This window comes from Propithecus coquereli, unplaced genomic scaffold, assembly GCF_000956105.1.
Source record: "Propithecus coquereli isolate 6110/MARCELLA unplaced genomic scaffold, Pcoq_1.0 Scaffold199, whole genome shotgun sequence".
Taxonomy (NCBI): domain Eukaryota; kingdom Metazoa; phylum Chordata; class Mammalia; order Primates; family Indriidae; genus Propithecus; species Propithecus coquereli.
Genome location: NW_012144855.1, coordinates 2,704,325 through 2,730,746, shown reverse-complemented (window position 1 = coordinate 2,730,746; position 26,422 = coordinate 2,704,325). Strand labels below are relative to the sequence as shown.

Sequence of the window (26,422 nt, the reverse complement as noted above, 5' to 3'; positions counted from 1 at the left end):
AACATGCTAAGTCAAAAAAACCCACATATTTTTTAAAAAGCTACATATTATATGACTCCATTATATGAAATATCCAGAACAGACAAATCCAAAGAGACAGAAAGTGGATTAGCAGTTGCCAGGAGATAGGGGAGGGGGAATTGCAATTGAGTACTAATAGGTACAGGGCTTCTTTTTTGGGGGGGTGATGGCAATGTTAGGGAATTAGTGGTGATGGTTATACAAAATTGTGAATATTCTAATCACCACTGAATTGTATGCTTCAAAATGTCACTTTTTATGTTATGAGAATTATATTTAAATAAAAAATGTTAAAGAAAGTCAAGATCTCTTTAAATAAATATAAAAATGTTAAAAGATATGGAAATGTGCCATTGTTTAATTGTTGGTATTTTTTTTCGTTTTTAGTGGTATATAAAATAATGATGTCTCTTAAAACCCAGGGCTTAGATTTGATGAAATGCAGTAACTAGCATAATACCTGTTACATATGATGGGTTTAATAAATGCTTCTTGAAAAAAAATGATAATTCTCAATTTTTTCTATCAATGATTACAGTACATTTAAATTCTGAAATTTTATTTAACAATCAGGAAGAATATAGAGTTGCTTTTTGTTTTATCCCTTTTTACTACAATATTTATTTAAATATGTCCTTGAGGAATGTAAGTTTTGGAACTATTAAAAGGCATAAGAAAAAACTACTGCTTTTCTGCTTAACCCAAATTTTAGAATACATAAATTGCTATTTTTTTCAAGTTATAAGTAACAAATCTCCATTTCTTAAGACTCATCAGATGGAGATGTTAATAAAAATATTAACAGCATAAGGTATGTAAAAGTAACATTTACACTTCCACTACCAAAATTAACCATTTTTAACATCTTGACATATTTTGGCTTCCAGTTTTGTTTTTTTTTTAAAAAAGAAGGAAAAAACCATCTATTATACTTGTAAAGGCATGTTCATTATAAAGAATTTAATCAAGGCAGTAAAGCACACAACAAATTTAAAAGATACTATCATCTAGCTTACATACAGAAAGAAAAACAGAAACAATATTGCAAAATTGGGATATCATGACTATCTTTTAATAAAAAGTGTTCATTTTAACTGGAATTCAATATAAGAAAAAGACAATAAAAAAATATTGAACTTCCAAAAGGATTTGTTTACCTCAAGAGTTAGTGTTTTTTTCAAAGATTACTCTAAGCCTAGAGAGTATAAAAAACATTTATTGTTTTACCTATTGTGTTTGAGCTTTTTTCAACTACAAGCATCAATTTTACTCTCAAATCTCAATAGCAAACAAAATAAGTGACCTAATTAGAAAATAAGTAAAAGACCTGAAGAGAGACTTCACTGAAAAGGACACAGATAGCAAATAAGGATGTGAAAAGATGTTCAACATCATTATCCATCAATGAAATGCAAATTAAAACCACAATGAGATATCACTATGTATATTCCTATCAGAAATGGCTAAAATAAAAAATAGTGGCAACAGTAAATGTTGACATGGATGTGAAGACATTGCTAGTAAGAATGCAAAATGGCACAGTTACTCTGAAAACCAGTTTGGCAGTTTCTCATATACCCCAGCAACTGTACCCCTGGGTATTTATCCCAGAGAAATGAAGATTTATGTTTACACAAAACTCCGTAAAGGAATTTTCATAGCAATTTATAGCCCCAAACTGGAAACAACCCAAATGTCTTTCAACATGTAAACTGTTCAAAACAAAACAGAACTATAGTACATCCACACCATGGAATACTTTTAGCAAAAAAAAAGAATGAACTATTGACAGATACAACTACTTGGAAAGATCTCAAGTGAAATACGCTGAGTGGAAAAAGCCAATCCCAATAGTCTATATACTATATGTCTAAACTATACACACACACACACACACACACACACACACTATATAGAGAGAGCAGTCTTATACATATGGTATGATTTATATAGCAGTCTTGAAGCGACAAAATTATAGTAATGAGGAAAAGATTACTTTTTGCCACGGAATAAAGATGGGAAGATACCAGGTATGGCTGGCAAGTTTGTGGGTGTGGTTACAAAAGGGCAGCACAGGGGATCCTTGTGGCAGTGGAACTATTCTGCACCTTGACTGTGGTGGTGTATACACAAATTAACATGTGTGCTTAAATGGCATAAAACTACACTTCGAGTACATGTAAATCTGAATGAAATCAGTAAACTGTATTAATTTCAAGATCATGGCTTGAAAGATGTTACCACTGAGGTAAACTGGGTTAAGGGTACACCCAGTACCCTCCTCAGTATTATTTCTTACAATTACATGTGAATCTATAATCATCACAAAATAAAAAGTTAGATTTTAAAAAAGGGGTAGCTATGGAAATTCTTTAAAATATGATAAGCATTCAAGAAAAAGTACACGATATGAAGGAATAGTAAGTGAGCATAACCATGTGCACACATATTTTTTTACTTAAGATGTACTTAAGTATAAGTAAATTCCTAGGTGTGTGATTACTGAATTAGAAAGTAAAAGCATATGTAGGATTGTGTTAATTTTAAAATAATTTAGGGAAAAGTAACAAAGTATTTCTTTCAATTTGCTCAAGTCTAATTTTGTGTCTCTTAAAAATGATTTATAGTTTTCCTTATACAGGAACAAATTTAACAAGAAATGTGCAAAGTCTAAGTATTTTATCTTCTCTTTGCTGTTTAATTTGTTTTTCCCCTACCATTAGATTATCTCACTGGTTATTGTTTGTGCATGTAAAGGCTGCTGATTTCTATATGATAATTTTATATCTGCTCCTTTTATAGTACTACCCTCTAAGTTATTTGTCTAGTGTTTTTCAGGTTCATGGAATCATCTGCAAAAATCCGATTCTCATGTCTCTACTTGAAGTTTCTTCTCTAAATACATTAATATCTCTGGAAAATGTTAAATATTGGTGGAAACAATGGGTATTTTACTTTGTTCCTGATATAAGTGTTTCCCCTTTAAGTAAGATGCTACCTTTAGGAAAAAGACATACACACATTCATATAAAGAAAGTATTCTTCAAACTTTTTTTCTCGAATGTTTTTATCACACAAGTATTGAGCTCTGTCCAAGGCTTTTTGGCATCTGTGTAGACAGCCTCTTCTATCTCAGATATATTAATATGGTGTATTACATTAATGAGTTTCCTATTATTGAATTACACTATTGAACCTCACATTCCTGGAATAAATCCACCTGGTCGTGGTGTATCATTTTCTTTATGTGTTGCTAGACTCTGTTCACTATTACATTATTTAGAAATTTTATATCAATATCCATAGGTGATAATGATCTATAATTTTTTATTTTCCTACTGTATTTATCAGGTTATACCTATTTCCTAAAATAATTATAAAATTTTCCTTCATTTTCCATGTTTTGGAATAATAATTTACGAAGCATTGGGAATATTTGGTCTTTGACGATTAGAAAGAGTTCCCCTGATAAAACAGGTGAGTCTGGCCATTTTAATAACTTTCTCTATTTTTTTTTTTTGGAAATTGGCCTGTTTAAGCTTTTTATCTCTAATGGATATAATTTTGGTAAAGTGTGTTTACACAGTAAACTATCCATTTCATCTAGGTTTTCAAATTCATTTGCATAGAAGTCTTCAAAGTACTTGACAGTCTGTTGTGATTTTTAAACAACTTCTTTTTCAATGATTGTTTCCCCTTGTCAGTTCTTATTTTTATTTGTGCTTTCTCCCTTTTGTAATTAGCTATGTCTATTGTTTGTTGATTAAAAAAACCAGGTTTCTTGATTTCTTAATTAGATGTACTGTTTTTCTATTCTCTATCTCATTTATTTACAATTCTATCTTTATTATTTCCTTCTTTGTGTTTTTGGTTACTTTATTGTTCTGTTTCTAGTATTTTGAGCTGGGAAATATAATTTATTCATATGGCTGTATTAATTTTTTTTTTTTTTTTTTGGAGACAAGAGTCTCACTCTGTCACCTGGGCTAGAGTGCAGTGTCGTCATCTTAGCTCACTGTAACCTCAAACTCCTGGGCTCAAGCAACCCACCTGCCTCAGCCTCTTGAGTAGCTGGTTCTAGAGGCGTGCGCCACCAAGCCCAAATTTTTCTATTTTTTGTAGAGACAGGGTCTCACTCTTGCTCAGGCTGGTCTCGAACTCCGAGGCTCAAGCGATCCTCCCGCTTCAGCCGCCCAGAGTGCTAGGATTGCACAAGCGTGAGCCACCACGCCCAGCCTATGGTTGTATTAATTTTTTTCCTGCTTCACTATTGCTTTACTTCACTATTGTTTCATCAGCTGAATTATTTTTCGCAATTTTATGCGATTTAAAAAAATAATATTTTTGTATGGACAGTGTTTGCTCTTCTTTCTGTGGACAAGTCTGTTTGATTTGGATGTTTATGAAATTTTTAATTCAAGAGCGTCCTTTTCTATCAGTGTACCAAAGTATGAGTTCCTTAGTGTATGGCTTTAATTGAGGGAGAAGTGTGCTATGGGTGAAAAGAATGTGTATCTTTCCATTTAATTATTCTTTTCTTTTTTTTTTTTTACACAATCCTAATCTTTTCTCTTTTACTTTTTTCCCTCCCCACTATGTGGTTTCCAAAATAGATCACTCTCTTTCTTTTAGCTCTTTTCTAGTTTTCAGTTTACTGTTTTAATACTGCTTCTTTGCATCCTACATGTCCATTCTACCAGGACACTTTTTTCATATTTTTACATTTAAGGTTGACTTTCTCTTTCTGGAGGTGATTTTTGCTCAACTTAGGCCTGCCACTAACATCCCAGTTCTTTCTTTTGCACAGTTTAGTTTTGCCTGAGCCCATTTGCTTATGAAAGGGAGCAAAGAGAGCCTCCTTGAATTTGGTGTTTATTTTTCTATTCACAGGCAATTTGAAGTTTGTTTATTTAGTATCTTCTAGTTATGCTGAGAGCTTGGGTTTTCTATGGTTTTATTTCTTCTTGTTCTTTATTATATTTTTATAGAATATTTTTATTCAAATTTGTATCACTGCCATTACCTCAGCTATCCAAAATTCCTTAGTTTTTGGGGTTTGTTGTTTTTTTTTTAAGCCAGATTGGGGGATATTGAGAATTCTAGGAATCTCACCAACTCATCATGAGAATGTTTCTTTCCTGATCACCAGTACTTTTAGTCTATTATGTTTATTATGTAACCCTCTTTCTTTCTTTTTGGGTTGCAGTTGGTGAATTTTTGGCTAATTTTTACTTTTTAAATTCATTTTATTAGGTATTTGGGTGTGGAAATTCTGCAAGTAACTTTTAATCTGTTATTTAACCTTGAATTCTTAAACCCAATATATTTGTTTTTATAGTATCAAATTGTTCATTATTACTCTTATCCTGTTGATATTAAAATAAGAAATTAGATTAAAATCCTAAATAAATGTGTCTTTTAGATAAAGAGTCATCATAAATAAACCCATAGTATGAATTAGTTTTTAAAAAAAATATATACATATTCTAGATTATGACACTGAATCCAATTTACTATTGGATTTATCCAAAAAAACTATCTATTAAAATATTACTAAGGCCCTTTGAAGAATGTTTCAACAACCAACTTAAAGAAAGTAGAAATTCAGTTCGACATGACATTCACAGTGCTTAAGACTTCTGGTTAACTTAATTTTTAATTTACTCCTCATATTCTATGACCTTCATTGATTATATACTTATTCTATCAACAAATATTTAATAGTTGCCTGTTTTGTATCACACTCTAGTAATACCAGTAATACACTGGTGAAAATGATGGATAAGATCTCTAACCTCATGAAGTTTACATTTCAAAGGTGGGGGTACAGACAAGAATCAGAATGCATGGCAATATAATAGAGTATGGGATGGGGTGGAGATGGGGATAGCTATTTAAGGTATGGCAGTGAAAGCTTCTTAGAAAGATGACATTTGAACGCAGATGTGATAAAGTCTACCTACAAAGATCTTAAGAATGAAGTTTCAGAGCAGTGGGAAAAGCAAGTACAAAGATAGTCATGGCAGGAACCAGCCTGAAGGAATGGTTAGAAGGTCAGTTTGCGGGGGTATATAGAACAAGGAAAATAATGGTATGAAATGAGGCAGAAGCTGATAAAGAGAAGATCATGCAGGAGACCATGATAAGCAGTTTGGATTTTATTCTAATTGCCATTGAAAGCCACTGGGGAGTTTTAAGCAAGGTTATATTTTCTGATTTATGTTTTAAAAGATCACTGATTACTATGTGGAGAATGGACTGTGAAGGGGCAAGAATGGGAGATGAAAGACCAATGGAAAAGCTGTGGCTGCAGTCCAGCCAATAGACTTGCTGCAGGTGGCTGAGACTAGGGTGGTAGTAATAGAGAAGATAATAAGTCTTTATACATAGCATGTTTTGTATGGAGAGCTGACAGGACTTGTAGATGAATTCAATGTAATTGTAAGGAGAAGGAGTAGAATCTAGGGTAATGCCTATGGTCTTACTATTTTGCAATAGAAAAGGCAGGGAAAAAACTGGAGGCATTAGGGGAATGCAGGTTTCCAAGGTAAAGAGTTATCTTTCTTCCCCAGCTCTAGCCTATGCTGGGGGAGGGAAAGAAAAGAGCTTTGAATTAACTAGGCTACTGAAGTTTAAAACTGAATAGGTTGAGTCTTACAAACTGAAATGGGACCATATTATTGAAAATAGCCTGAAAAGTTATGGAGTTGGACCAAGATGTTGTTCAGGAAGATGCAACCTAATGGGAAGAAAGGCTGATAATGCACATCTGAAAGTGGTAATAGGAAAAAATAATACACTTTTATGTTTGGTCCTGAAGTTATTCAGAGAACTCAAAAAAATAATCAGGTACAAAAAGTGACTCAAGAACAAAGAAGTAGTTATATCAAAAGCTGCTGAGAAGTTTAATAGTGTATGACATCTGCAGTTTTCTGCAACATGGTAGTGGTTGATCAATACAAAAGCCAAATTGGAGTGGGTAAAAGAGTCCAGAAAGTGAGGAAACAAAGGTAAAGATTACAGACAAGTCTTTTGAGGTTAGCCACAAGCACATGAGAAAGAAAGAAACAAGGGTGCACCATTTTGAATCATAATGGCAGCTGAATTTCTAGTATGCTTTACAGAGATGTTACGTTATTCTCTGGCAATCCTCTGCAACCAAAATATAGACAGTGCAGAAAAGAGTAACTTTCAAATAGACTTTTGTTCTTACCTTCACTGATTAAATTTAATGTGTTTTGTTTTACGTCTCCTTCTTGTGACTGGCTTGGATCCAGTGAAGTCTGAGAAAGGCTAACTTCTGCTGATAACTGGTCAAGACTTTGATAACTTTTCCTGTAAAATAAGGGTGAAATACTACTTGAATTTCTTCTGCCAAAGAAGAATTTATAGAGAGATTCTTTAATAATTTTCAATTTGTTGACTCTCTGGTTATTTTCTCCCCAACATTCTCCCTTTTGCTTCATAGTCTTGGCTTCAATATGATCTCCATTACACTTTTCCCTCTACCCTCTTTGGAGGTATATCTGTTTAATCCACTGAAAAGGAGAAAAGAGAAATAATTTGCCAAAACAAAATCCTCATGCCGATTTTTGATTATCCATATTCTTAAGAAATGGGAACCTCTCATTACTACCTATTTTCAAAGAACAGAAAGTCTGCAGGTTACTCTTAATACAGAAACAAAATTGACATTAAGAATAATGACCTAGTGTTGCTTAAGCATTTTGGAATTTTTCAATGCCTTGATATTATTATATAACAAAAAATGTATTACAAATTCCTTTAATTCAGAATTTTAAAAAATACTGGGTAATAAAATACCTGTTTGTATTATTATACCATCAAGATTATTAACCTTTCCTTCCTCATCTATTTGCTGTTTTGAGGCCCATTTTCTATTAAGCTCATTAAAAAGTGAGATATATAATAGGGAATAAATTCAGTTATAAGCAGAAAGTTAATGAAATCTTGTTATTAACCTTTCCTCATATTTGGTTCTTCAAGATGAAACCAACTCAAAAGATATATGGAGCTTTGGTGTTATTCACATTTCACATAAGAGAACAGAGTTCATTATTATTTCCAAATATAAATGACCTAGGAAAAGGAATGTGTTTTCCAAGTTCAGCATCTACTTCCCAAGGTAGCCAAACTCCATCTAATTTCCTAGAAATATTTCCTAGAAATATGTTTTATGATAAGTTTTATAGGAAAGCACATATATTTTCAGTGATCTAGTTCATAGTTCTCTCTCTTCATACATACAGGATAGACTTAGTAACAGACTTATCAAAAACACATTATGTTAAATATGGTTGGAATACTTATGTCCAGTTTCTGTTTTATGTTTATCAGGATACCACCCAAAATGAGGAGAAAGGTAGGGTGGAAATATTCATTTACTAAAATTAGATTGACCATTAAAAAAAAAAAAGGCAGAGCCCAGTGTTTACCAAAACAGTAGTTATTTTTAATTGCTTTTGTACTTATTCTCCATCAATTTTATTATGATTTTATAGGATTTCATAGTGAGAGGATATATAAAACTGGAAAATGTTTTTCTAAGAAATGAAGAATGAGGTGATGAAATAACTTCACTAGCTTACAATGCAAACAGTGTTCTCACTTTATAATGTGATGACTTTTCAAATGTTGAGAGTATAGAAGTCCTTAATTATAATTTTTAAGTAGCAGGAAATTCTACTGTTGAAGGACACTCTGATAATTACAACAGATAACACTTATATGAGCTACGTGATATGTAATAAAAAATGATACCTAAATTTATATAGCACTTACATCTAGGTACTGTTCCATATATTTTATATATAATGAACTTATTTAATCCTCACAACTACCCTAAGAAGTTGGAATTATTACTACCTCCACTTTATAGCAGAGGAAACTAGGGCACAAAGAGATGAGATTTAAACCTGGCAGTCTGACTCTAATTCTGTCTCCTTAATGACTATGCTATTTCCTCTCCAATATAGGAAGTAAGGATTTGGCTTCCTACTTTATTAGAAATATTTCTCCAAGAACAGCCTTGTTTGTTAAGATGGACCACATAAACTATACTATATTTAATCATATCACTGAAGATTTCACTTGATTTTCATTAAAATCTTATTTCTTTAGCTGCAGAGGAAAGCAAGGACATTGGAATTTAAATAGCAGTTATAGATAAATTTCTTTCTTTTTTTTAGTAATACATTCCAAACCTATAAATAAATTTCTTTTCCAAGGTATTTTTCTGTGCCCAGTAGGTATAAGGCTTACTTTTTAAGTTGCATGATGGCTTAAGATGAGTTTCTGACACTAATTTTTCATTATAAAAAATTTAATATTTTTAGATTTAAAAATTTATATATAGAAATATTTCAAACAAAATACCCAGATGCAAAAAGACATAAAATTCATTTGAGTAGTGTTAAGTGAGCACTGAGAGTTTGACAACACACATTTCCAATAATCTCAAGGACTGCCACTCACTAGAGGGAAGAAATTCTGTAAAAGTAGCCCCTGATATGGCAACACGAAATGAGCTTTCTGCATGACCTACTGAAGCTCTTTTTAGAATATCACACTTCCAAATACAAAGAGATATTGGAACCTTTCTACCCTTTAATTTGTCACAGTTAGTGGACAATTCCTGAGTATATAGACAACCAAAAGCTAACAAATGTAGAAATAAATAGAATTTGCTAGACAATGATATTGTGAAGCCATAATGAAAATTCCAACCCCAAAATCAGTACCTTATTTGTAAGATATTAAGAATAACATCATCTTTACATAAAAATGACTACAAACCTACCATCCAAAAGAGAACTACTTCAGTTACTTTCAGTAATGGCAAAGAATGGGTTTGGCTTCCATGTTCTTACCTGATTTCCGATGTGACTGGTAGCTCCATCTGACAAACATCCTGTTTTTGTCATGAAGTAAACTATCTATGGGAGTTCTGTCTTGAAAAGGTCAAGACTAAGTCCTATTTTAGAATTCTAGCCTCAGTAACATCACACTATAAGACTTAAATGGAACCCACCAGACAAATCAATCTGATTAACAGCTATTACTATTTCTCAGAATAGAATTTTGAAAATACCCCACTAGCTTAATCAAAATAAAAACCCAAGATAGAATCATGCATTCTGAAAAATATCTATAGTTTATGTCATTCCATTGTTACATATAATTTAAATTAAACTTGTAGGAATTATGACATATGTCATGGGCATTTGGCATATAATAAAATCTACTACATTCAATATCTAACTATTTAAACTTTCTTTTTTTGAGAGAGAGTGTCTCTCTCTGTCACCCTCAGTAGAGTGCAGGGGCATCATCATAGCTCACTGCAACCTCAAACTCCTGAGCTCAAGGGATCCTCCTGCCTCAGCATCTCGAGTAACTGGGACTACAGGGACATGCCACCACACCTGTCTGGGTTCTTCTATTTTTGGTAGAGACGGGGTCTCGCTTACTCAGTCTGGTCTCAAACTCCTCACCTCAAGCAATCCTCCCACCTTGGCTTCCCAGAGTTCTAGGATTACAGGCATGAGCCACCATGCTTGGCCTACTTAAACATTTTTAAACCACTCAAATACAAACTCCTATACATGAGATAGGGTACCAAACAAAGGCAAATTACAAGAAAACTGAGCAACAGGCCTGAATTCACTTATTAATCAATTTTTCTAAAATCTTACATTGTACATCAATGATTAGAAGTAATTATATGTGTAGTCTATATCATTTATTTGCCCAATAGATGTGTTGAGGTCAATAATAATTAACATTATTTGGTAGTCACTTGGCAACAAAGAGTGTGATGCGTAGAAAGAGGCAAGCATTATCCACATGTAGAAAATAAAAACAAATATATATACAATGCATACATGAATTTACATGGAGATTGAGATATACTTTTTATTCTTGGTTTATATTCATAGAAATATGTCTAAGGAACAAAATAATCATTTGCAATAGCTGAATATCTATAGTTTCTTAATCTACTAAAATTAACAGAAGGATGCAAGGAAAGCCTGATAGGGAAGGATATATGTGAGTCAGGTCAATGTCCAATTTACAAGCTGTAAAAGACTTTTGCAGCCTCAGTGCTTTAGGGACTCCTACTCGAAAAATGTTTGAAACACACACATAGAAAGGAGAACTCTGAATACATCTGAAGTGAAAGTCATTAAGAAAAATTAAAAGCCAAAATATTAGAGTTAGACATATGAAAAAATACTCAACATCTCTAATCATCAGGGAAATGCAAATTAAAATCACAATGAGATATCACCTTACCCCAGTTATAATGGCTTTTATTAAAAAGTCCAAAAACAACAAATGCTGGCGTGGATGCAGAGAGAAAGGAACCTTATACACTGTGTTGGTGGCTGTGGTCCCCAACCCCTGGACTGTGGACTGGTACTAGTCCATGGCCTTTTAGGAACCAGGCCACACAGCAGGAAGTGAGTAGCAGGAGAGTGAGCGAAGCTTCCTCTGTATTTACAGCCACTCCCCATCACTTGCATCACCACCTGAACTCTGCCTCCTGTCAGATCAGCAGTGGCATTAGATTTATAGAAGTGTGAACTCTACTATCAACTGTATGTGAGGGATCTAGGTTACGTACTCCTTATGAGAATCTAATGCCTGATGATCTGAGGTGGAGCTGAGGTGGTGATGCTAGTGCTGGGGAGCAGCTGCAAACAGATTCATTAGCAGAGAGGTTTGACTGCACAGAGACCATAATAAATCAGTTGTTTGCAGACTCATATCAAAGCCCTATCTGTGAGTGGCAAGTGACTAATAATAATAGAAATAAAGTGCACAAGAAACGTAATGTGCTTGAATCATCCCAAAACCATCCCCCCTGCTCCAGTGCATGGAAAAATTGTCTTCCACGAAACCAGTCCCTGGTGCCAAAACAGTTGGAGACTGCTGGTTGGTGGGACTGCAAATTAGTACAACCTCTATGGAAAACAGTATGGAGATTCCTCAAAGATATAAAAGTAGACCTACAATTCAATCCAGCAATCCCACTACTGGGTATTTACCCAAAGAAAAATAAGCCATTTTATCAAAAAGATACATGCACTTGAATGTTTATTACAGAACAATTCACAACTGCAAAGATGTGGAATCAACCTAACTAGCTGTCAATTAATGAGTACATTAACAAAATGTGGTATATGTATATTATGGAATACTACTCAGCCATAAATAAGGATGAATTAAGGCCTTTGCAACAATTTGGATGGAACTGGACACCATTATCCTAAGTGACGTATCTAAAGAATGGAAAAACAAATACCACATGTACTCGCTATTAAATTGGAACTAACCGGTGAGCATACATGTGCACAGAGGGAAGTAAAACTCAGTGGAAATCAAGCAGGGGAGGGGGAAGAGCAATAATCAACCTAACGGTACAATGAACACTACCTGGGTGATGGGAACACTTATAACCGTGACTCAAGCATAACAAAAGCTATCCATGTAACCAAAAACATTTATACTCCTGTAATATTTTGAAATAAAAAAAATTAGATCATAAGCATATATGAGCTCATGATTCTCTATAATTTTGCAAGCTGAATGATAACCAAAATGGGAGACAATGATGAATTTTTTTTTTTTTTTTTTTTTTGTGGAAAAGTCTCACTCTGTTGCCCGAGAGTGAGTGCTGTGGCATTAGCCTAGCTCACAGCAACTTCACACTCCTGGGCTCAAGCAATCCTTCTGCCTCAGCCTCCCAAGTAGCTGGCACAACAGGCATGCGCCACCATGCCCGGCTAATTTTTTCTATATATTTTTAGTTGGCTGATTAATTTATTTTCTATTTTTAGTAGAGACGGGGTCTCGCTCTTGCTCAGGCTGGTTTCGAACTCCTGAGCTCAAACAATCCGCCCGCCTCGGCCTCCCAGAGTGCTAGGATTACAGGCATGAGCCACCGTGCCTGGCTGACAATGATAAATTTAAAAGACTAAAAAAGCTTAAATAGAAAATATAAATATGGTGACAACAAATCTAATATTTTGGGATGGGAATGGGTGGGGAAGGCAATAATCTAGCAAGATTATATAACAGATCAGGATTCTCTAACAAGCTCAGGTAACCTAGACTATATATAAAAAAAATGATATTAAAACAGAACTTATTGGAAACAGAAAAGTAAATAATAATTCTATGTGTGTATTAAGGATACATGTTTTATATGCTTATTTATTGTTGAGTTTTTACAGTAAACCTGTTATGCTTTAACAACTTTTTTAAATGATATTCCCACATTTGAAATATAGGAAAAGATCTAAAATCCAGCATAGCTAATTGTGCCAGGTCTAAGAAATCACAAAATAACCCAGAAATCATATTTTTAAAGTTTTATAAACAACATAGAGTAAATGGAAATAAATTTAATATCTTCTATCGTGAGAGGAATCCTTCCACGAGTAGGCGACAACATAAGAAGTTATCCAATGGCTCAGTGTAAGAAATATAAACAAGACCAACAAATTCATTAAATCAAACAGCGCACTCTTATTAAATTCAATAAGCAGAAGGCTATTAGTCTAAGGCTGCCCCCTTACTTTGAGTTCTAGTAACAAACTGCAACATAACTTACTAAGTAAATAAACCAAAACCTAATTCAGGAGTGTATTTTTTCTAACAAATAGCCAGGTTTTAGCTAGTCACAAACAGCCAAGATTTAGCCAATCACAGGCAACCAACTCATCATACCATGCTCAAATAAGGTAAATGTTTCATTACACCTTGCCTAAATACGGTAGATTAGCTGTAGCCAATCAGGTGATTTCTGTACTTTGATTCCTGTTCAGCCTATAAAAGCTTTCTGTTTCCACTGGTAGGTAGAGCTCTCTGAACCTCTTCTGGGTCTGAGTGCAGCCTGATTAATGAATCCTTTGCTTAAATTAAATAATCTCTGATAAATTTTATTTTGTCTACAGTTTTTCTTTTAACACTCTTTCTTCTTAGAGTTGTCTTTGGCAAGCTGGTAGAATGAAGTTACACAGTTTTTAGAAATAGCTATAGACATCCCGTATCCTTAGCAGGAAAAATCATCTACTGGCATTAAAACTGTAATTTTTTATAGGTTTAGCTCCTTTATCCAAATTATCAGGAGAGGTAATGTTTCTTATTAAAAAGGCTTTGGCCACTTCCTTCATAATTTGTAGGTTCTCAATAAACATCTGTTGAACTTATTTGAGAGCAGCAAAAATTGGATCCTGATGAAAAGCTATGATTATAGAAAGCATGATTTATAGAAAGCTCCTCTGTTCTGAAAATCCAAAGCCTCCGTTTTTACATGAGACAGCTGGGATTACTTATTTTGCGGATTAGTTGGTCTTTTTAATTTTACATAATGTTCAGAAAGTAGATCTTGGGAAGTTAGGTGGGTGTACACTCTCTAAACATGGAAGATACATTAGAGTAGAAACAAAAAAGATGATATAGAATACAAATAAAGATTTACTAAGAAGCTATTAAGTGCCAGATATTTATTACCTCATTTGATCCTTATAGTTCTGTTAGGCACTATGCCCAAGATAACGTGTGCAGAAAGAAAAAGGTAAGGAGAGGAAGTGTTTCTCAGAGTTACATAGCAAGTAAGTAGCAGAGATTATTTATGAGTCCTGACTTTAAACTCTAGGTCCAGTGTCTCTGTACTACACCCCAGCTACATACTTTTTTGTTCAGGTATATCGGTTAGAAATAGGGCCATCTAAAAGCAATACCAGCATCTGAGGACAGACCAGATTAACAGATGATACTAGGGAGGAAGGGATGTCCCTTCTTAAGCTAATGGAATAACTGAGTCAAGAAGTACAGTATCTAGATCTCTGCTAAACAGATAAATATGGCTTCCCTGCCTTCTTTTTTGAGACTGCAATTACTTTCGTTGCTGCTATCATATTTTGTAAAAACCAGCCACTATTACACAAGCAGAGGTAAACCAGAAATAAATCTTCTACTTTAGACTTCTTATTGGCTCCTCAACAGGTAACTCTGTAGAAGGCAAGGGTACACATCTTCTGGCAAAAATATTTTACCTCCCACTATCTAATGTGACAATGTGGATATCGAAATAAAAAGGCACAGTCTTTTAACTTATCAAGATTTAAAATTTTCATAATATTTTTGCAGTTAAAAAAGAAGAAGCATCTCATATGTTATAATATCGACAAGGTAAGTGTACCATGTATTGCTATAAATTCAATTTTTCAATCATAAATTAAAAATACAAAAATAATATTCTTCTATTAGTTAAATATGCCACAGGAAGGTAAAATTATACACCAGAATAAAAAAAAATAAACTCTACTTATTCACAACTTTCATAACGGTATATAAGGGAACTAGATACCAATCTATGAAATATTCAAAGTCAACACCTTAAGTCATACTAAGAAGCATGAATTTAGTAGATGTTGAAGAGAGTTGTACTTATTTATTCTGTAAGTAATCTGTTCACTTTTTACTAATTATCTCTAACAATTAATGAAAAAAGAAAAAATCTTTAAAGTTCCTAGCAATTCTTTTAACAAGTGGTCAAATTTATTTTGAATTCTGTCTTTGATAAACAAAAAACACCACAGAGTAAAGCAGGTGGAAGGTATATCTGTGCTAAAACACTCCTTGTAGAAATGTCTGGCTACTAATTGCCTAGTGAAAGATACCCTAAGAAGCGAAGATAGAAATACATGATTCTACTAGTGAAATTTAAAAACAAGAACAGAGACTCTAAAAGAAGAACAGAGAAAGAAACAAAAAGAGGGAAGGGGAAAAGGAGGAGAGAAGGAAAAGACAGAAGAAAGAAAAGAGAAAAGAGGCCAGGCGCAGTGGCTCACGCCTATAATCCTAGCACTCTGGGAGGCTGAGGCAGGCGGATTGTTTGAGCTCAGGAGTTCGAGACAAGCCTGAGCAAGAGCGAGACCCCATCTCTACTAAAAATACAAAGAAATTAATCGGACAACTAAAAATATATAGAAAAAATTAGCCGGGCATGGTGGTGCATGCCTGTAGTGCCAGCTACTCGGGAGGCTAAGCAGAAGGATCGCTTGAGCCCAGGAGTTTGAGGTTGCTGTGAGCTAGGCTGACGCCACGGCACTCTAGCCCGGGCAACACAGTGAGACTCTGTCTCAAAAAAAAAAAGAAAAGAGAAAAGGGAGAGAGAGAAAGGGAAAAAGCGTACAAAAGGGGATAGGAGGGAGGGACATCAGGAAAAATAGTTAGAAAATTAGCTAAAGACATAAAAATAAAGAGTGAAAAAATGATTAAGATGAAAAAGTGGCTGAAAGCCAAAGAAGGAAATACAGTTTACAAGTTTCAATATGAAGATTACCTAAAGGAAGATAGTCTAAGATTTTGCAGCTCTCTCAACATTAGAGCACTATGATTAAATGAAATCATCCTGAACATTAGGACAAAGAAATAGGAAAAGGATCTTTTCCCATAGGTGGAGTGATTATATCTTCTACAGTCTCTAAGAATACGATTTATTGAAAATGAACACAACTTAGACTCACCAAGAACAAGTAAATATCTTTCTATTCTTTCATGAGACAGAATTTTGTTTTCTGACAAGCAGGAAAATTAGTCCTAAGGCAAATACAACACCAAAGCTAGAATTCAAAACTAGATGGCTCATTAAACACAAGCTCATGGATTTACCTGAAGGACTGGGTGAAGATTTAACTGAAGAAGTAAATAGCTGGTACAATGTTGCATAAGAATTTCTCAGATATTTTACTTCCCTAGAGTGCCTCTGCTCCAAAACTTAACAGATTTACTGCCTTAATCTAACCTGACCAGGTAGTCCTAAATCCTACCTTTGCTTAAGCTAATAATAAATTCAGAAAGAATAACTGAGAAACCAAAGTGGACAGCCATACGTTTTGGTACAGCTAACTTTGTAATTAGTTGGAAAAAAAAGTATTACACTTACTCATACCACTGTTTATTGTGTTTTCGGTAAAGCAACGTATCCAAGGCAACGGCATTGACATCCAGAGCTCCTGGGGAAGGCCACTGGTTGGTGAGATGGGCAGTTAACTCTTGTCTTGATCTTAAATCATTATTCTTTAGCACAGTCCTGTGAATATTAAGATGGTGAGTGCTTTTGTCTTCAATGTTCTACAATGGCAGAGGAACCCAATGGTATCAATTTAGGCCCCCAAAATTCATCTTTTTGAAATGTTATGTTAATAGACTGTGAACAGAACTATAGCAAGGCTGGTTGAGCCTATGACTGTTTTTTCTCCTATAATATGTACTTTTCATTTTTTTCTCTGCTGGCTACAACAAATCCCTACTTGTGAAATTCGGACTTCCTATCTTTCCACAGAGATTATTACTAAAGGACCCAAGAGGCATTTTACATCTTAACTAAAAAGTGGTGACATCTTAAATATACAGGTTATCAGGCCAATTAAAATATAAAATAAAGATTCCATGTGTATGATTTCCTAGTTTCAAAACTCAGAAACAACCTATAAAAGTTATTTGACTCAAGTAAAGAAAAAGCAATTAAAGTGAATAAAAAAATGAGCGTAGAAAAACATAAAATATCTATGAGATTCCCATAACTGTTTTTGATAGAAGCGACTACTAATAAATCTTCATGAAAGTAATTAAATCAAGAACAAGTACACTGAACAATATAATCCACTGGAAATGATTTGACAGGATGAAGCAATTATAACAATTCATGTTTTCTTCAATGTTTATAAAACTGTTACTTGTTAATAACAACTTGCAAAAGAATGAGCTTTTTGCCAAAATTTCAACTTCACAAACCAAAAATACCTCATTGCCATTAAGACTAATTCAACATTTGAATTGATGGTTAAAATAATTTAAAATTAAAGGTCTTATTCTCCCTCTAAAAGGCTTTAAAATGCCATCTCGGCAACATGCATCCTCAAATATTCTCAAACAACCTGTATCCATGGCTTTAAGTGCACCAATGCTCTGAGGCATCAACTCAGAAACAGCAGGGATGTAATACTATGTGCCTGCCACTAACTTCCACAGACAATAGTCCTGTTGTTGGTAACAGAGAGGTGAGTCAGTGAAGTGCCAGCAACACAATACTGCACACTAAAGAAAATCAGCCTGTACACCACCTCTGGCTGTTCACCATGATACTGATGGAATAACCACATTTTATATGTCTCTAACAGGCTACAGATGAATATTTCTGATTTTACAGGGTATCTGTGTACATTTAAAAATATTTGTTCCACTATTTCCACAAAGAAACGTGATGTAAATACTAGATTCTATCTCACAATACTAAAGTAAAATAGGCAAAAGTCATGAGAATGTATCCCATGACGATATTCTTTAAGGCTAGTTGCCACAATTTCATTTCACTGGAAAGGAAATGAAATTTTTTAAAAGGACTTTTAAGGTTCTTTAACGTTTTTAAAAATAGAAACAGTAAAGCTTCACAAAGAGAGTAAATGGAAATTTTTTAAGATTGACAGAAAAATTGTGCAAAGCATAAATAGGAATTATTGGCCTAAGAATCTACTATAATAAACTACCATTATCTGTGTTCTCTTAGTTTATTTTTCTCTGTCACATATTCCCTTTCTTGAGGGGTAGACTCACTAGATTGTGAAGGTCACTGGAAAATAATTCCAATGTCATAACTGGCTCACAGGAAATATTCAGAGCAGAATGTGAGAAAAGCAAATGTTCATCTATGAGGAAATGACACTGGTAGAATTCAGTTTATGATAAGTAATTGAACAATCTCCAGGTTAAAATATATTCTGGAAAGCATAAAGTTCTACACTTCTTAAATGGAAGAAAGAACTGAAATTCCACAAAAGTTTTTACACATTTGTCCACGGAGAATTTTTGCCTAAGGACAAATTAAGGTATTATCTTTAGACTTTTGTTTTTAGAAATCCTAATGATATTGTTTTCTATGGGCAGCTGCCTGGTGCTCTGAAACAGGAGATAAGAGATTTCAGTGTATGGAATAGACGTAGTTTTCATCCACACAGCATTTATTTCCCATCTTTTGTGAGGCATGTGAAACCAGTAAATTGTGGCACTTGAAGAGGAAAGATTCCTGGAGAATCCTTGTGTAAGGCTCCTTTGCCCCTCCAGTACACTATGGGACAGGCGAGTGAATTAAGTTTGGTTGAAAACCCCATCCTTGTATTTTGAATCTTGATTAGAGACTATTTAGAATAATAAATAGGCAAAGCAGTTTATTCACTCTAGCAGTGGGGCCATGACCAGAGTCTATCAGCAAAGAGACACTCCTGCCATTTCTGCTTCCAGCCTCTCTGCAGCAGCTCAGCCTACCTCTTTCTAGGCCTATTTCTCCAGTCTTTCTATTCATTCTGTGAGTTACTGATATCTTGCTAATGAATTCTATTTGTGCTCAAGAGTTGGTTTTGGTTGCCTGCAACCAAAGAACTTACCTTGAAACAAGCAAAATATACACACGTTAATATGAAAACTTATTCAAAAGTGACCCAATTGATGTTAATGTGGAAAATGATTGTATCTTATTTGGCCAAGCTTAAAAATGGGTTCACCTTAAATTACTCAATAATTGCTATTATTTAATGGTATTAAATCAGTAGTAATTAAAAGTTAAAATATTTAGCATCTAATTTTAGTTAAAACTCTAACCAATGCTGCAGTTAACTAATCTAAAAACTGAATCATTCTATATGTGATAGATTCTACTTGTCGCTTATCTGCAAGTCAATTTAGCATTCTCTCATTAAGGTAATGATTCCACAGAAAGGTACACTAGGGGGAAACTGTTTAATTTACTAAGAAAGTAGCAATAATTTATTTATCACAGCTAATTTTAATAACTTTCCTGTATCTACCTCTAAATTACTAGATAGCTAATTTTTCTTCAGATTCTCAATAGGAATTACTCAGGAATTTGGCCCCTCAAAATAACATAATTCAACTTTGATGAATGTAGTGACTCAAAAGTCATTACAGAAAGAACCTCTCTATACATATTTTAAGCTAGACATAACCTTATCAAGTCTAACTATCAGGTGGGTTCTGACACTTCTAATGCTAAAATAGAGCTACTGAGATGGCGAGTTGCAAGGCTACCCTATTAGGAAAAAATATCAAAAACTCAAAGTTACTTATATAATGCAAATATTATCATCTCCTTGCCTTTGCTCCCCCAACATTAACTATATCCCTACTATTATTCAAAAAATTCAAATTCTATTCATCTTCAAAGGTCCATTTCATTTTCTACCTCCTTCATGAAGATCTTCAGACTACTTCTGTCCACAATGATACGACTTGTATTGCTTTGTAGTAAGTTTCATGCAATTTAATAATCAATTATTCTAATAATTTAATCTTTTTTCTGGTTCTTCTAATTTGCAAATAAGCTACTTGGGACCAGCACCTTGTTTTACATTTATTCACTGCAAGATGATTAATGTAACATTAGGAGCCCTTTAAAATATTTATAACTTTGCTGATCCTTCAAAGAAAACCACAAAACTGGGCAAACATATTGCTGCATCTCCTCAATATACAATTCACATGACCCCTAAATGAAAAGTAGACCAGCTTGATGCTTCATATGGATTCTGGATGACTTCCCACACATCACCTCATAAAGGTTAAGATCAATAGCTATGGAGTCAGACTGTACGGATTAGTGACAGCTATATATTCACAACTAATATCAAGAAAATGTATCCGGTGGGCAGTGACAGATACACTTAAAATATGTGGAGAAACAATCATCTAAAAGTATCTGTGATTGTCATATTTTTTATTGATAAACATCCTCATAGAACAGGGAGTACAGGAAGTACAGTTTAATTTCTCCTCTTATTATATTCTGCCACTCCCAGTAATTGGCTGTGGCAGAATTCTCTTAATAGATCCTTGTTTTGCTCTTGCATAAAGTTCTTTTACACAGCAGGTAAAAATATATCATTTGAAAGTAAAATGTGACTTTTCATATGTAAGTATGTTAAAATGTGTGTCAGTATTAATTTGTCAATTGAGTTCTTTAAATATAACCTCAATTGCTTGACCTGAATATGTATTTGATGAATATAGATAAATTCAAAATTCTATGGATTTATAAACACAAACTTCTCGAATGAAAGATGGAGTCCAGCTCTCCCACAAAACAGTTTGAAACAAAACTGTATAGCTTTCAGTTAAAGTTCAAAGAGCTATTTTATTTTTCAAAGGAAAAATAGCTCAGTATCTTATGCAAGTCATTCTTGGCATGACAGAAATAGTCAATGAATACAATTTATTCTGTGGAACCTAGCTAACCCCTGAAAAGATCCTATACCTTCTAAATATATAATTTGCAACCATATATAAATATATAATTTGCCACCAATACTCTATTTTACCTAGGTTTATAATTTTTCTTATGATTATTAGATTATCTTGACCAAGTACAGTACAATACAATGCAATACAATACAATAAGACAACTCTGGATCGATTATAAACACAAAAGACTTTTCAGCATGAACCCTTTATATATTTTTAGAAGGAAGTTAATTTCTCATTGTTTTTAAGGAAAAACATATTTAGCAAAAATACACTGTTATTTACTATCTCTTTTAAAAATAGCATTCAACATCTGAGTTGTCTGTTAAGTAATTTGCTAAAATTCAATTTGTGAGAATTTATCACAAGACTATGAGAAATCAAGGATATATTTAACCCTCTCCTGTAATAATGCGGAGTATTTGAGGAATTTTAATTTTTTAGTAGAGGCTCATCTCAGATAAAAATGTATAGTCCCAATAAAATATATTTCAATGTTCCCAGAAAAACTATTTGCTTCTAATAATATTTTATTTAAAATGTTATTACATTTATCTTCCTCACATGATTCTGTATGTGCTCTTCTCTTTACCTAAAATACCCTTCCTCTCTTCCTATCACTTGGTCCTGTTCAAATATCAACTTCTTAGTCATGCTTTCCCTGGATCGCCATTACTGTGCTATTTCTATAAAGTGTGTATACAAGGTGAGCATCCCTAATCTGAAAATCCAAATGCTCCAAAATCTTTTAAAAGATCTAGAAATCCAAACTCTAGACTTTGATAGTAATGCTTAGCCAATTCAAAGGTATTCTTTTGTTTGTTTGATTCTTTACCTTGTGGCTCCAGGCTCGAGAGTTATCCTCTCTCCCTTACTTTGCTTCTTTCTTGCCTCAGAGGCTATGCTGATGCTCATGATGCAGTTATACTTTTGTCTGTTGGTTATGTACAAGACATATAACCCTTGGCACCTAAGAATTTAACCTCTGTGGTTCCAAGTATTCCTACGCAACCCCAAAGGTCCATGACATGAAGTAATTTTTAATTTTGGTAAGGCTATACTTTAAATCCCATGGGCTATATAGTAAGTTTTGAGAGTAAGTCTAGCAAAATTCCTAGCATCAGCACTACAGCAAACCTTTGTTATTTTCCACTTGTCTGATTTGTTGTAATTTTTCAGATATACTCCAGTACTATTTGTGACATGACACACTGAGAAGTCTTGGGCAATACTGTCCATGAAAATAAAGGAACTAGGTTAAAAAAGAAAGAAAAGAAAGGACCTAATATATAATTACAGTAATGCAGAATTTTATGTTAATGGGCAGAATGACTAGTTAGAGAGCACTGAAGGTCAAAGAAAGGGAAAGTCATCAAAGATGAAGATGGTCCATAAACTCTACCCCCTAACTCTCTTAAGAATAACAGAATAACAGAGTTACCTACCTCCAGCTTCTCTTCACTACTTTGGAAAAGGACCAGGACCATCTCTCAGATGCCATCTATTTATTTTTGGTCTTTGGCCTCTACCCAACATAAACTCTATGAGGGTAAGGACTGTGTTTAATTCATTATTAAGTCAACAGCACCTAGAATTGGGCCTGGTTTACTATACTTTCTCAATAAATATTTGTCAATTAATGAATGAATGTCAGAGAAGTTATAAAAGCAATTTAATACAAAGAGGAATAATGAGAATTTATACTTCTTTATTCATTTAAAGCTTCCGAGAATTGGATAATGCTTATATGGCTTGTGAACACCCAAACTTCTTCATAATGTTGACATAAAAATGTCTTCATTCATGTGGGTTGTTTTCTTTTTTAACTTTAGACACAGTCATAGGATAAAGATTCACTTTATATAACTTTACAATCATTTCCCTTCAAAGAAAACATTTTGAAAGGAGACGCCTAAAAAGGAGCCAGGTATGCGAAAATTAAAAGTTACGTACCTTTTAACCTACAAAATATTCTTGACCAAAAAGTTACACCCAAATCTAATCAAGTCTCTGAATGCAGCAGTGGTTTTCAACCCTGGTTATACTTTAGAACTTAACTTGAAATCATCCTTTAAGAAGAAGAGGCATTAATGAGTAATTTAGAACTTCAAAAACAATCAAATGACACTTTATTCCCCGACATTTTAAATGTAAGATAAGCCCTGGCTCCTTGGAGGAATGACTGATTCAAGTGTAGGGCCGGCAATATACAGATGGGCTTGGGATATCTTATGCTAGAAAGCAAGAGAGTTATCAAAGACCAACGGGTCATGTTAGAAGCACAAGGAATCAGCAGGAAGGGGCTTTAATTAGACAAAAATTGGACAATTTTTGATTATCAAAAAGACAAAGAAATGTAAGTGATAGAAGCACAATTAATATAGCCATTTCTACTATAATACAGGAACAAACAAAACTAACAAATAAGTGCTTTGCAATATCACACTGAAAATAACTGGGCTTATGGGGAGACTAGGCTAGGGAGCTGACCACTCAAAACCTATTCAACTTTCTAACCAAAACACACAGAAAAACAGTAACCATAACAATCCTAATAAAATTATAACCTCAATTAAAAAGATTTGTTAAATTCCTATGTAGTAAAGAAATATTGCAATAAATCTACACCTTAACAACAACAAAGTAAAAGCCTTTGATAGGTTGATAAGGAAGGATTCAGATGCTGGGGTTGAGGCTTGCCATGAAGGCGAGGGCAAAATGCACGAAGATGGAGTAACTACAGAACAAACACCTCCATCCAGTAAGATAAAGTGAACCTGTGGAATGTAAGGTGAATGAGCATCACGTATGGTGAGAGAATGCCATCTACTGGTGCCTTGCAGTATTTGCATTAGTGTATTTTGTATTCACAGAGATTCCAAAAGATACATTAACCTCTAGGAAAAATCAACCTGTGAATCAAGGTGATTTCCTTGCTACAGTGACATTATCCCTTTATTTACAAATCTTGTATGAGCTAATTCACATTGTAAAAGAGACAAACCAGTTCAAAATATAAAATCAAGAAAGCAAAACAAAAAACGAAATCTTCATTTCATTGGTAACTATTAGAAAGAAGTAGGACATCAGCATCTTACTCAGAAAATTAACAATATCCTGTAAGAACAGTATTTCAAGGTAACCACCAAAAAGCCCTGATGAGAGAAAATACTTCTTTATAGGTGATTCCAGCCAATAAGTGTGGAAGGAATAACAATTAGGAAACCACCATTTTACAAACCCTAATTGATCAATTCATGGAGGTAATGCTCAGCCACAGTTCAAGCCATTAGATGAAAGACTGATGGGAACTTTCACAAAGGAGAGATCAGGCTGTCACCACCTGAATCCACTGTTCAATCTTAAAATTACTAAAAGTGGGACAACTAGTGAGCTTCTCAATATGATACAATATGAAGTACACAGCATCATCTATAAAATATTCTTTCCAGAAAAATTAAACTCAAATGAAACACAGCTCCTTACAGCAGTAGTTCTCAGCCCTGGCAGCACATGAGAAACACCTGGGACTCCAGCTATTTATTTACGTATGCATGTATCTATGTAGAGACAGGGTCTCACTACTGCTGAGACTGGTTCACAATCCTGGCTTCAAGTGATCCTCCTGCCTCAGCCTCCCAAAATGCTAGGATTACAGGTGTGAGCCAATGCGCCCAGCTGTGGGAAGCTTTTTAAACATAGACTTGCCTGGGTCTCACCTTTCACCAGTTAAATCAACATTTCTGGAAGTAAGGCTTAGTCAGCCATCCTCATTTTTATTAAAAAAAACTTCTTTAAAAATCTACTTGGGTGATTCTAATGTGAAACCGGAGTAGAGAACCACTAATCCAGAGTTAGGAGAATCTACAGGATATGCAGCACAGAGCAGCACTTCTCCAACTTTAATAGGTCAGTCAATCCCCTGGGATTCTTGTTAAAATGCAGATTATATGCCAGGAGCAGTGGTTCATGCCTGTAATCCCAGCACTTTGGGAGGCCAAGGCAGGAGGTTCGCATGAGTCCAGGAGTTTGAGTCCAGCCTGGGCAACATAGCAAGACCCTGTCTCTACAAAAAAATTTAAAAGTTAGCCAGGCATGGTGGTGTACACCTGTATTCCCAGCTACTTGGGAGGCTGAGGCAGGAGGATCGCATGAGTCCAGGAGTTTGAGTCCAGCCTGGGCAACATAGCAAGACCCTGTCTCTACAAAAAAATTTAAAAGTTAGCCAGGCATGGTGGTGTACACCTGTATTCCCAGCTACTTGGGAGGCTGAGGCAGAAGGATCACTTGAGCCCAGAAGTTCAAGGTTACAGTAAGGTATGCTCACTCTACTGCACTCCAGCCTGGGCAATGGAGCAAGACCCTGTTTCTTAAAAAAAAAATACAGATTCTGATCATGTAGGCCTGGGATATGGCCTGAAAATCTGCTCTCAGATAATGCCAATACAGCTAGCTGACTTTGAATAGAGTGTATAGAGACCAGTGCTGTCCAGCAGAAATATGTCACATGTATAATTTTAAATTTTCTAGCAGCCACATTAAAAAGCAGTTGGAATTAATTTTAATAACATACTTCTTTAGCCCAATATATCCAAGATATTATTTTACCATGTAACTAGTATAAAAAGTTATTAATATATTTTAAATTCTTTATTTCATACTATCTGGTATATATTTCACACTTAAAGCACATCACAATTCAGACTAGCCACATTTTAAGTGCTCAACAGTCACATGTGGCTGGTGGTTAATATCTTGGACAGCACAGGTACAGAAGAACAAGAAACCACATGAAACAATCTAGAATACTGGACATTCTATAGGTAAAGTCTGCAAATAGACAACGGTAGGAAAACTAAAAGTTGGAGAAACTACTCTAAATTAAGAGGCTTAAGAGACATAACTATTTGTAATGCATGACTTTCAATCTGGTTGAAAAAAATCAACAAAAAGATATTTTTTTAGACAACTGGGGAAATTTGGTTATGGATGAGCATTAGATGATAAAAAATTTTATCCTAATTTTATGTGTGATTATGTGAGAAAATGTCCA

General features: G+C 34.3%; 1 protein-coding gene across 1 annotated transcript in view; it reads right to left on the bottom strand.

Moving 5' to 3' along the window:
• RUNDC3B (RUN domain containing 3B) overlaps window positions 1–26,422 on the bottom strand; it is a 155,705-nt gene that overhangs the window by 5,096 nt on the left and 124,187 nt on the right. The window contains exons 7-8 of the mRNA XM_012643498.1: window positions 17,003–17,190; window positions 7,235–7,356 (exon numbers count right to left, since the gene is read on the bottom strand). Of these exons, the coding sequence (XP_012498952.1) occupies window positions 7,235–7,356; window positions 17,003–17,190 (310 nt within the window). The remainder of the gene's footprint in view (window positions 1–7,234; window positions 7,357–17,002; window positions 17,191–26,422) is intronic.